The sequence below is a fragment of the Osmerus eperlanus genome, chromosome 1, assembly GCF_963692335.1.
Source record: "Osmerus eperlanus chromosome 1, fOsmEpe2.1, whole genome shotgun sequence".
Taxonomy (NCBI): domain Eukaryota; kingdom Metazoa; phylum Chordata; class Actinopteri; order Osmeriformes; family Osmeridae; genus Osmerus; species Osmerus eperlanus.
Genome location: NC_085018.1, coordinates 20,214,891 through 20,228,098, shown reverse-complemented (window position 1 = coordinate 20,228,098; position 13,208 = coordinate 20,214,891). Strand labels below are relative to the sequence as shown.

Here is a 13,208-nt window from a genome sequence, read left to right as displayed (position 1 = left end):
CCAAAACACCAATACTCAAAGAAAATAGGAATGGAACTGTGATAAACAACTGTCCTGTCCAGGGGGGTATTCCAGAAAGAAGGTTATGCGACATACCCGGGTAAGTTAACTCCTCATATGACACCCAGCGTTGTAGCAACATTGCCAGTGGGTTGCTGCAACATTGTGAATCAGCTGGTGGGTTAACTTACCCGGTTATGTTGCATAACCTGTTTTCTGGAATACCCCCCAGGTGTACCTCTATAGTAAGCTGCCTCACAATCTGTAACATTGGCTTAAGCACTGGCTTATTTGCTTCACTAACATGTTGTGGATGACTAACAGTGTCCCAAGTGGTGGAGAGGAAAAGTACAAACATTAGTGGGGAATAGTGATGGATTTAGCAAGGAAGAAGGTTGAGGTCAGATGACACAACATACCCTTAATAGGTAGAAACCTTAACTTCTTAGAATGTTCTCACAATACATTATGATGAGATCATTAAAATGTTATGGATTTATATTTTTACCAATGTCAACAAAATGTATAACATGTTACAAAGAAGTTATATAGCTGTTAGGTACACTCTAATGAGCTGCGTATCCTTAACAAGATTATAATGTACCACAACACCTCTCGTAAATCCCTTTGAGTCTGCAACCAATTGAATAACAAACATCTTTTCTACCAATAAAAGAACTAACTTTATCTGCTGAAATTGTATTTTTATTGAAAATATGTAATGGGCTAATTGACTTCTTCATGGGCATATTCTTCAGTGTCACTGTGTAAAGTTTTGAAATATATTTATATCTATGAATAATTTATTTTTCTACAATTATATAAATATTTGGCACCCTGAATGTACTAATATAGTATTCCAGTATTCTACTGCTTGATTTTGTGACTAACTTTTAAACAGCTTAAGAGGTTAAGCAGAGTCATTCAACACAGACGGCACACTGAAGTAAATTATTTTATTCGTCAGAAAGAGCAACATAAATTAAATGTATTTGCATTTTTTCCTTCATTACTGCACATCATGACAACTGTTAAGCATGGGTGGTCTTGAATTCTTGCATTCTTTAAGAATAAACGGATTATTTAAGTTTTACATGTGTCTTATTTTTTATCGAATTCCCACAGAAGTTGTAGACAAGCTCATTTGCTGTAGAGATGTACAGTATTCATCAAATACACAGACAATGCTCGATTTAATTGTATTTAGGAAGGCTTATCTTATACACTTTAATTGTGTTTTAAAACACAATTAAACAGACCCTCTAGAGCAGGGGTACTCAATTAGAAACCCAAAAGGTCCACTAACCAAATTTCCATTCAGTCCAGGGTCCGGAACAATTATGGTTTATTTTTCTGGCCCTTACCTCAGAGTTCTGGGGGTAATTTTGTTCAAAGTGTCCATGCTTTGTGTCATAGTGACCATAGCCGCGGGAACATAGGATATTTTATTAGGGGGGTGCTGCTGGGGGGGGGGGGGGGGGGTTCTTAATGTTGCGGGACGGTAGGGATTGACTGGGAGTAAAAATAGGTCATGCACATTCTGTTTGATGTGATGCTAGTTCGTGAGAACGCTAGGATACTTGCGAGATCGCAAGATAATTTTTTTGCCTTTATTTGAGCACAAAATAGTTTTTTGAGCTTTATGTAAAATGAACATAGCCGTTTTTCAATTGGTAAAACCTTGTCTAGTGAAGGTGATGTCTTTTAGTCTCTTCATTTTTCAGCCCCACCCTTACGTTTCTTAGCCTGGTTTTCCATTGTTATTCTTCTCCCGGTGCTCCCGATGGCCAGTCCGCTACTGCGGGGCTGGGCTGTGCCGCGGTGGTGAATTTTCAAGTCATGTCATTGGAAATTCTCGTGCTGTCAGGGGGTGCTACAGCACTCCTAGTTCCCACGGCCATGATAGTGACGTTTCACATTAGCTACCACTATTGACAAGGGCAACCGTCTCATTAAACACATCGGTTTTGTGCGCCCCACCGGCAGCACAAATGCATACTTGTCTAAAATTAGGTATTTTTGGAATCAACTTTTCGCCGGGTTTAGAGCACGCCATGTTTTTCGCTAAGGAAGAAACAGGTACTGTTAGCAAATCGATTAGCCTGCGTTGTTGCGAATGACACACACAACCTGACCCACAGAGGTTGCAACCAACTTTCAGTGAGTGAGTTGTCATGGTGATTACAGTTATTAAAGCTCCTGATTGGACCTTTGTATTGGACAAGTAAGATAGAAACCACATTTAGTTGGAACAAAAAGATGTGCCGGTTAAAATGGAAACGTTCCGTCAAAATGAATTCATTCCATAATAATATATCGGTTATAGGTCCGGGTTCGGATAGGGAACCACCTGGGTCCGGACCCGGACCGCGGTCCGCCAATTAGTGACCCCTGCTCTAGAGAGTGTAGTATACCATGTAATTTCACTGCCATGGCTGCAGCAAGGATATTATCGGTAGTGTGTCAAGAGTAAACCAATTATAACCAGACTCAAATCCCTGTTTTTCCAATCCTGCACGAGGCCTCTTTAGTACATGGCTATGGTCCACTGATGTAGATTCCTTCTCCCATTTACCCAAAACACCTGTTTGAGGATTAGGATGTTTAGGCTCTGAAAAAACTAAAAACTAAAACAAAAGTAAAACAGTTTTTATGTGTAAATATGTTAGAACAAAGCTAGGATTGTTATTATCTTTATCAAAACCATACAGTGAACCTGACCTCGAGGAGTCCCAGACTGTGTGCAGCCTCAAAGCCTCAGTGCAACCACTGGACATGACATCTCTTGAAATTCTTGTGAAATCTTTGCTGTGTGTATAGTACCTCCAATGTCCTGCAAAACTTGTGTCATAGGACACAATTATGAGTTGTCTGGTTTATTTCAAAGTGATGAAAAAACATCACAATAATTTATTTATGCGTTTATTTAACAACTTTGTTAACCAATGAGCGAAGCTAGTTCAGGCAGGGCCATCGGGCAGCGCGCGTCATTTGCTCATTACATTTACATTTATTCATTTAGCAGACGCTTTTATCCAAAGCGACTTCCAAGAGAGAGCTTTACAAAAGTCCATAGGTCAATGATCATAAACAACGAGATAGCCCCAAAAACATTGTGGGTAGCCAAAACATGAAGCATACATTGTGAAAAGCAAATAAGTGCCAATGGGAAGAAACATAAGAGCATGTAGTTAAACAAGTTACAATTAAACAACATGAACCTCAAAAGTGCAAGAGTGTACCTGTAGGAAAGCAAGCAACAATAATATAATTCAAAGTGAGTACAAGAAGTTAAATCAGTTACAACTAACCAACAAGAGCAACAAGTCCCTCAATAAGAGTCATTGTTTTGTTTGTGGGGAGACAGTCAGTGTCTCTGATGGAGGTGGGGAGGTGATTCCACCATTGGGGGGCCAGACAGGAGAAGAGCTTGGGTTGGGAGCGGGTGCTCTTGAGAGGTGGGACCACCAGACAGTTGTCAGAAAGAAGACTGTAGGTGGCGGGTGGGGGTGTAAGGCTGGAGGAGAGACTCAATGTAGTCGGGTGCAGTCCCGTTCACCGCTCGGAAGGTCAGTACCAGGGTCTTGAATCTGATACGGGCCCTGGTGGGAAGCCAGTGGAGGGAGATTGAGGAGCGGGGTAACATGGGAGAGTCTGGGTAGATTGTAGACCAGGCGGGCTGCTGCGTTCTGAATCCTCTGGAGAGGGCGGGTTGTGCATGCTGGGAGACCGGCGAGCAGCGAGTTGCAGTAGTCCATATTAGAGAGGACAAGTGCTTGGACTAGCAGCTGGGTGGAATGCTCATGTTGTAGAGGGTGTTGTAGAGGGTGAATCTACACGACCGGGAGTCTGCAGCAATGTGGGCAGTCTACCACACCTGTGGTAGCCAGCACAAGCCCATTGGGCCACGTCCGATAAGACAACCTTAAAAGGGTGCGCGTATATACACACACTCACCCCGGTTGTTGTATGATCAGTGCTGCTGCCACCCTCCACCATCCCCTTCTCCCCCATGCTGTCTGTATGTTCTCTCCAACAGGGGGATTATATCTCTATTGCTCCCTGCCTCATATGTCATGTATGCATGCGTAGCATCGAGGAGGCAGGGAGTGCTTCCCTTAGATTATCCACTCCGCCAAAATCAAACCTATGTCCATGTCATGGTATCAATAAATGCTCAAATCTAATACGTGATTGTCTTGACTGAAGTTGTTGTTGCTTGCTTTGCAAGTTCCTTGTGGTGTCAGTCTTCTGATGCACTTTGTCCTTGCTGTATTTTTCTGTTGTTTCCTACCATTAAATAATATATTATTTTACAGTATAATATATCTGCTGCTTGATTGTGTTACACACTATGCATTACATTTTTTTTCTTAACTTTTTTGAAAGGCCTGACCAGGGACTGGGGTTGCAAATTAGCCTATTGGCTAAAAACCTTTTATCCAACACATCTACAACATATTGTTATTTATGTATGTAATAATGTGCGCTGTATTGTCCCTGACAAATAAACAAATAAATAAAAAATGTACTCTGTCACGGCTTTTGTGTTTTGCTATTTCAGTGTTGTTAGACCCTACATTTATATTCTGCCTTTATAATATTTTCATTAAATTTTCTTACCAGACTCCACTGACTTCCAAAACGTTAAAGCAGATAAAAAAAACTGCACTTAGTTGAAATACAATTTTTACATGACATAAATATTCAGATAGACGCCAACGTGAAAGAAATGTCAAAGCCTCTCAGATGGTGATCTTCCCCAAAACTTAAGCTTAAACTGAGTAAACAGAGTAATCTGACCTTTTGTCCATTTTATTTTTTTTCTTTCTAAACGATCTTGAATTGAAGCAGTATTGTCTGTCTGACAGACTACAAAATGTTTGAAAGTGACGAAGTACAAAACAGCAGTATGTATACACTTTGCTTAAATCTAATTTACCATTTACTCTAATGTACTTAATATTTACAAAATGTGTTCTGTTGGGTCTTTCATTTACTTAAGCTGCTTAGTTGTCCTGTGTGTGTGTGTAAGGTACATTTTCAAGTACCTGTAATTCTAAAGCTTGGTCACATCACAGAGACAGGAAGTCCCTGTAACGTTACAGTTACACATGCAGTATGCTGTATAAACACACTGTAAAACCTGACAAGTTACATTCACTCAAATGGTTCCATTAATGAATTGCCTAGAGCCATTTGGGTTGAAGAACTGGATCAATAGAGTATGATGCAGTTCTTCAACTCAATTGGCTTTAGGCAATACATTTAATCAAATCATTGCATTTTACGAGTATTAGTAAATGATAAACAACTACAAGATGTTTGTTGAAATATTAAGGGAGTGCTTACTATAAGTATTATCACGGCTGCTTGTTCTTCACCCTATCATTTACTCCCCTGTTTCATTGTAACCCTTCAATTTGTGTATTCATGTTTCTTTCTTTCTTTTTAAATATAGCATATAAATAAATGTTGACACATTTTGACTGGCTTTACTGACTGTTTAGATGCAGATTTTGTAATCAAAAAATAAGAAATAATCTTGTCAATTACAGATCATGTTGCTATTCACAGGAATGCCTTCATCCACTTATTTAATGTCAATTTGTAGTGATTGGCTTGTATCAGCTAGGTTGATGGTGCCCTCTGCAGGCATATTCAGCAAGTCTTGAGAACCACCTGTTTCCCTTTGGCCAGCATTTCAGATGTTTGTACGATGAAACGTCCTACATGTATTTATATTACATTATTCATGTTGAGAATATTAATTTAGCACACATCACATGTATACACTGTAAGCGTACCCATACAGATTGTATAAATCCTAAATTGAAGCAAAACCTTTTAGTAAAACATGCATTTAGAAAATTAAAACATTATTTTGTGGCAATTGTTTATGCTGTTGTGTGATGGCTTTTTACATTTTTGGAATTCAAACTTCATCGCCAAAAATGCAATGTTTCCTCATAGGAATGTTGTTGTACTTGCTCTTTCTCCACTATCCCATGCTGTGAACATTTAGTCATTTTAGCAGACGCTCTAATCCAGAGTGAACAAAGCTATGCATGCATTCTCATGTAACCCTTCATTTCCTGCTGATAACCTGACCTTAATTGTTATACTGAATACCTACATAGCAATTTATATCATGTTCATTTCTATGTCCTGGACACCTGCATGTATTTAACGTCTCCGCTGGGAGCCGGGGAGGCAGAGAAATACTGCCTTTACCCTAGCTCTAATTGCTCCATCCAAAGCATCCATGCTACACGCAGAGGTCATAATAACAGTCCTCACGCCTTGTGATTAACCAGCTTCAGAGGCTAATGTCCGCCCTCCACTCTGCTCTTCCTGTGTCAGGAGTGTCCTGTTAACATCAGTGTGAGAGTGTGCCAAAAAGGGAGACATTGTCTTTATAATTTGGATCTCTAACTGCTTTTAGACACATTTGGCAGAAAAAAAATCTCTGAATGATATTGTATTCCTCATTCATTGAACACTGAGACTTAAATATTTCCTACTTCTTAATGGTAATCTAATTTCAGGTTAATTGTCAATGAATTATCATTGCTTGGCTGGTTGACAAGTAACACTGGATTGCTGCTCTATCAGTAAGAGCTACTGTCAGGGTAGACCTGGGAGAGTGTGCTCTGTATGGGCTGAGGCTTGTACACACATGCTTTCTGCATGTCTTTCCCCCGGTTTCTCCACATACATTTCTTGTCTATTCTCTATTTCTGTCCAAATATGTCAGCCAAAAAGTGACGACAAGCTGTTCTAATTTTAATTTAAAATATTGTGACTTAGTCAGGATTGAATTCTATTATAGTGACATCATTAAAGGACATGACATGGAGGCTATTTTAAATGAGAGATACTGTCTCCCACAAGGCTTTGAGTCTGTGCTTGTGTTTGACAGCTCCTCTCTCCTCTCATAAATCCTCAAAAATAAATCACAGGAACCAGGAAAGTATAGATAGAAATATAATTTGAACAAATTCAAATTACATTCATCTGTCTCTTCCCTGATTTTCATCTGTCCCCTTCACTCATCTACGGAAACATAAAGTTGAATCTTTCTCTTGTTAGAGGTAGGAAGCCCCTCTAAAGCACAAAGGGGGGGGGGGGGGTGACAGCTCTCACCTAGCAAAGCAGCATTTCCATGGTAACAGCTCTCGGGTGGAAGATCACAGTGAAATGACATACTCAAATTTCAAGGCACTTTTACCTTTCTGAGGCAAGATGAATTCCAAGCATATAATTTGTTGCAGCAGTTCAACTAAAGGTGTTTAAAATTGAATAGTTTGATCATCACAGTGAAACCTTCTGGACAGGTTCCTTGTGGAACATATTTTGAGTCAGGTAGAGCAAGGACATGGATGTACATAAATACAATTTAACACAGGTAACGAGAGTAAATAATAATGAAATACAAGTTATTTAAAATGCTCAACTGATCCATCAATAATGTTTTTGTCAATGACATTTGTATGATTTTTGTGGAACTCTCATTTACTTAAGCTGCTTGGGTCATCTTAAATGCCTTTCTTTTAGAATGTATAATGTTATACAGCACATGGACCGTTATGGATAAAAGTAAACACCACAATGTTGGCAATAATGTCATCCTTTAAAGGAACTTCAGATGCTTAACAGTTTACATCGCCAGGGCAGGCTTTATTTGTTCATTTTTAAGTACCAGTCTCATAACTTCTGAACAACACAAATACTTCTAGCCACTGCAAAGTATAGTTCACAACACAAACAACAGGTTGACATGACTGCATTTACAAACAGTTAAAGGAAATCAATTGAGTTACTGTACTGACTGACACTGTTAAAATCAACATTTATCAACTTTATCTATTTCCAATGTACCCTTCTCTTTACTGTTCCATGTAAACTTCCATAATTAACCTTAATCTTTAATCAAGCATGGGTCATCTTGCTTTCTTCAACATTGTCTGTATTTGGGGAACATTATAAAACAGCTTATAAGTGGAATAAATGAAAAGCAACACTAAACCGGAATCGAAAACCGTCATGTTTTACAATATCAACCAAAACTCCCTTAACAACTTCTTAAGTTACAGAAGAGAGACAACATATAAAGCATTTAATGAACTTTGAGACATGCTGTAGACACATGTCTGCATGTCCATCCATTACATGAACTTGTATTGAATCCTTAAGAGCTCCTCTATCTTTAACCCATGGAATGTTCTTTCCATTTCTTATTTATCAACTTTTTTTAAATTATTCTCAGGTGTCTCCTTAGAGCTAATGTATTTTGCTCCAATGCCCTCAATTTTTTCTCTATTAATGGAAGGTACACAGGTGTTTACCTGCCCTTGTTGACATTTGCAAATCATTTTTACTTTGATTTGTTCGTTGTTCCATTAGACCATTGGACACACTTGTATATTTGAGTCACAAGTTAACATCACAGAGGCCAGCAGGCGAGAGAAAGATTCATCTAAATCTTATTTATCAATATAATAGGCCCTCTGGATGGGAGCTGATCATCTGGACTGTAGGTGATTGGTTGGCCTAGATGTGTCTGGGGTAAGCTGAGTGAGTGAGTGAAACTGCCTTGTCTAAATGGTGGTTGATGAAAACTTCCTTCTGGTTGGTCAAAGCTGGCTTGCCTATAGGGTTGATCAAAACTGCTCTCACTGTAAAGACGCTGCCGCATCTCACTGGCCCGTTTCCCTGAAGCACTCCTTGTAGGGTAACTCTGGCCTGTCTTATACCAGCCTGTCTCTTTGAAGACAAACCAGATATTGCCAGCCCAAAGAACAAAGTTGATGAAACCAAATACCTGGAGATTGAGCAAAAATGGTTTGGTTCAGTGAAAAATGTATAATTGGTCAATGCAGCACACTGCATACTAAATACTACTCATGCAACATTGGTGTCCACAGTCTTTTCAGTAACTCACCACAGATGTGTTGAGACTAGACCAGACAGGCTGCTGGGAAGTAACACACCGGTTGGCTTTGATTCTGCAGGCTGAGATGAGAGTAAGGGCCTGCGTGGGATCTGTGGCAGTCTTTACATCTGACAGAGCTTTTGCCCAGGCACAAGAGCTTACCAGCCACAGGAATGAGAATATCACTGTTACTATAAAATCCTATTGGAGGGATGAAGGAGCACAAAAAAGATCTTATGAGAAAAAAAGTTATGCAGTCATTCGAGATTCTGAGATAAAAAAGAATGTGTTCGAGAATACATACATACATTCGTTTTTGTTAAATCAATTTGATACATTATTAGGGCTGCTAATTGAGAATTTGTACAATCTTACCACAAATGGACCTCTATTGTTCTCCCTGTACTTGTTCTGGTAGAAGATGTATACGATTGTAGCAAGAAGAGAGTAAAGAAAGGCAAAGACAGCAATAATCACAAAGAACTGGGCTGATGCGGAGTAGTCACCTTCCAGGAAAAGAATCTCTTGCTTCTCCCCCTCACACGTAGGGGCTTTGAAATGCTCTTGTTGTAACCTAGGACATAGAATTGGTGCAGCAGACACAGCATGTACAGTACATCAGTAGAACATTATCTTATGTCTTATGAATATCTGCAGTTGTCAAACCTTGTAATGATTGGACAAAGTCATTTTGTCAAGCTAACAGAAAGAAAATGTCCAAGAATATCTGTAAGATTTATGCAATGAAACTAGGCACATGTGTGAAGGGCACATGTTCTAATCTATTCAGGCCCCATCCCCTCCCAACAAACTAGAAAGCTGTCACTGTTTTCCATGATTTCATAGGGTTATCAGGCATATTTGATCAGCTATCTTCATATCCTAGAGACTTACCTGAACAATTTATTTCTGGTTAAAAAGGCTAATTTCACTGAAGCTATCTGAACTTGGCTTTAACAACCCTTTAGAAGACAATGGAGCACACAATACAATATACCAAATATCACAAGCACAGCTAAAGAAGAGGAAACCCAGAGGGAAAGGACTCTTTTAGATGCCCAGCTAAGAAATTGGTAGTAGTTTCTATTGACTGTTTTTGTTGTTCTGTGTTTTATTTTGGTTTTTGTTGTAGGAACCCCTGTAAATGAGTCCTGGATCTCCACATGTCTGTAAAATAAACCCCTGGAGGAACTCTTCCTTGTCTGTGTTCCTCTATTCTGCTTCCAATCATCAGGCCATCATTAAACCAATACAAAGTCAGAAGAAAGTAACATTACCTTTGGTGCTTATCAGAATATGAGAAAAGCAAAACAATTTATGTCATAGAGCAATCATCAGTGAGTCACCTTAACCAGAATGGAGATGTAGAACATCCCCCATCAGTTACCTAAACCAACTACATCAACTGTATATTGAAGATGTGGTGAACTCACTGAACTAGACAAAGAAAATGGAACAACAACTATATAACCAAAGAAATAAAACACTCTCCAGGCATTGAAGATTCCATCTCAGAAATAACTTTTGCCGTCTAACTAAGAAGCACTGCAGTCTGGACAATACCATCAACCAGACTCTGATTCACCTTATCATCGAAATTCTCTGTGTACCTCCCCCCCTCCCACTTGTATGAAATAAGTTCCTCCCTCTTATATTAGATTGAACTGAATCCTCGGAGAGAGAGAGAGAGAGAGAGAGACAGAGAGAGAGGGACAGAGAGAGAGGGAGAGAGAGGGAGAGAGAGGGAGGGAGGGAGATAGAGGGAGAGAGAGAGAGGGATAAATAGAATGAGGGGGTAGAAAGCATCTAGGGAAATAGGCATATTATATTCGGTCACAATCACAGTAATATCATCATCTACCATATTAAATGGAAGATGGCACTTAGAGTATTGCGTAAACTATTTCAGTGTTTGGCATGTTTAAGATATAGTGTGGGAATATAGGGGTTCAAAAACATTCTAACACTTTAATCTTTCAAATGCAAAATACCAAGAAAGCATATTTTACCTGAAAGGATAGGCAAAATGAATAGAGATGATGAGGTTGTTCTGCTTCCTGTCCACACAGTTTACTTTAACCTGCAGCTGACCACTGTATCCCCCACATGTTGCAAAGGCACAAATGGCAAAAATCTGAAGAAAATGAGACAACATCTATTACCAACCTCCACATACAAGGATAATGGAGCTTCGGCTCCACCTCCCCCTCTGCTGTCTGCTCCTCAGAGGAGAGGACAGACAAACATCTGCATTATGAGCAGACGCAACAATCAACACTCAAAGAAGAAATGTTGATAGATTAGAACTGTTAACTTCCTTTAACAACTGTGTTGTTAAAGGAAATGCAAAGTAACTAATTCATTTATCATGTGTTTTGTTCAAGGCAAAGATAAACTATTAGAAACAGAAGTCTGGTGAGTTGTCATCTGTCTCAGACAGGTCTCTAGCACTAATCTCCCTCTGGTGTGCTTTTGGCACCTTGTGAACGTTGAAGAATCGGTCAATTTCAATCAGACCCTACACGCCTACACCCATTAAGTTGGAAGGAAAGGGAGAGTGAGATAGAGAGAGGGAAAGACAAATTCAATATTGCACCACATTAATAACTAGACTGATGTTCAAGGTTTGTGATCGATTTTTTAACAACAAAACAAATGAATTATTCAGAGATGGGAAGACTGCAAACAGAGAGTGTCCTACTGTGGGTTAGAGGGTGGGCACAGCACTACGGAGTGATTCAACCAGATGAAATGTTCTATACCCCCTCGACTACCCCGCAGACTGTATACTGTGGAGGGATTTCATTTAACTTTACATATACATTATTCATTTTTATAAATTGTTGAATAAATGCAAAAACAATTAAGAAGATTTTACGTTCATGTTACAGTAACTTCCATGTAACTTCAAAGCAACACCATAGTAACACCATTGTAGTTATGTAGGCACTTACAGGTAACCACTTTGTGGTTAGACTTTATTACAATGTAGCAATAAGAAATTACCCCAGTAACTCTGTTACAGTTTGGGGGAGGTTGAGATTTCCAGGGGTAAGAAGATGTTAACATTAATCTTGTTTTTGTAATGCAACATTTAACTGTCTCTTACAACAGCCATTTACCCTTTACACCCTTCCCACATATAGTGGCTTCTGACACTTTTGTAATAACCTATACCACTAACCTTTAATACCAATGTTCTCACATAGTAATGTTTATGTATTAACCATAGTTACAGTAATCTTACTGTAAAGTGTTGTAATTAATCTGCTCAACATCAAACATAATTTTTAACACTACACTTCTTACTGGGAATTTGCAGTCAGCGTCATATTACCTCTTGATAATAATGTGAAACATAATTTTGCATAGACGTTACTCATTGTCTTAACAGTGAACATACGTTAAAAGCAGATCTGAAAAAGTCTCTCTTTTTACAAACATCATAGATTCATAGATGTGAAATCTTTACAGCTGAAAACAAAGATGATTACAAACAAAAACTTGATATTCATTACACATCTCATACATGTAAAACAAAATAAATAAACAAAACAACCCAAACTCAAGTACCCAAATACTCTGAACAAAATGTGACTGATTATGTAATTAAAAAGTATCTTACCGGAGCAAATATGACCATACACATTTAAAAATCACAGTGTTCAAGTTGTGCTTCACAGAGTGCAAGCAGCTTCCTTCTCATACTGTAGCCTTTTCTCTGGTGAACAGAAAGAGAGAGATGATTGCTTGAGGGAGGGAGTGCAGAACAGAGATGAATGGGAGGAGAAGTCAAGAGCCCTTTATAACTGCACTCTTTGGGAACCTGTATCAGACGAGGATGAAGCTGTGAGGACTTGCTCATCAGATTGCCATCTGCTCCCCCAGAGAGTGAAAAGACTAAGTACACCATACCACACACACACACACACACACACACACACACACACACACAGAAGCCCACATCATACAATATATTAGTGTTTGTCATTATGACAGATTTAAGCTCTGCACATGTTGCAACTTTGAGGCTAGTTCATCACTAAACGTTATTAGGAGAAAGTCGTCAAAGCTGAGCAGGTTCAGGCACACAGAAACAGATTACAGACAGGAGCAGTCTAGACAATGGCAGACTCTGATTTACCTTTTAATCTAAAGTCTCCCCAACCTGTACGGATGGTTTATTTGTAAATTATTTTTTCCGGTGTTAGATGCATTAATACTTCAAACATGAAACATTTCATTTGACACAAAAGGCATTCAAGAATGATAA

General features: G+C 39.0%; 1 protein-coding gene across 1 annotated transcript; it reads right to left on the bottom strand.

The window, feature by feature from the left end:
• Window positions 1–7,670: 7,670 nt before the first annotated feature.
• On the bottom strand, window positions 7,671–12,738 carry synprb (synaptoporin b). Its single transcript, XM_062475782.1, has 5 exons — window positions 12,561–12,738; window positions 10,945–11,069; window positions 9,311–9,509; window positions 8,945–9,136; window positions 7,671–8,824 (listed from the first exon to the last, which is right to left on the bottom strand). Exons 1-5 carry the CDS (start codon window positions 12,582–12,584, stop codon window positions 8,480–8,482), a joined length of 885 nt encoding a protein of 294 aa, XP_062331766.1. The 5' UTR covers window positions 12,585–12,738; the 3' UTR covers window positions 7,671–8,479.
• Between the last annotated feature and the right edge of the window lie 470 nt (window positions 12,739–13,208).

What these genes read in the sequence shown, in the direction of transcription:
- synprb (XM_062475782.1), bottom strand. Translation starts at nt 12,584, where the DNA reads ATGTGTATGGTCATATTTGCTCCG. An exon ending in GTATGGTCATATTTGCTCCG is followed by an intron (nt 11,070 to 12,560) that starts GTAAGATACTTT and finishes CATTTTCTTCAG; the next exon opens with ATTTTTGCCATTTGTGCCTT. An exon ending in ACAATAGAGGTCCATTTGTG is followed by an intron (nt 9,137 to 9,310) that starts GTAAGATTGTAC and finishes TCCCTCCAATAG; the next exon opens with GATTTTATAGTAACAGTGAT.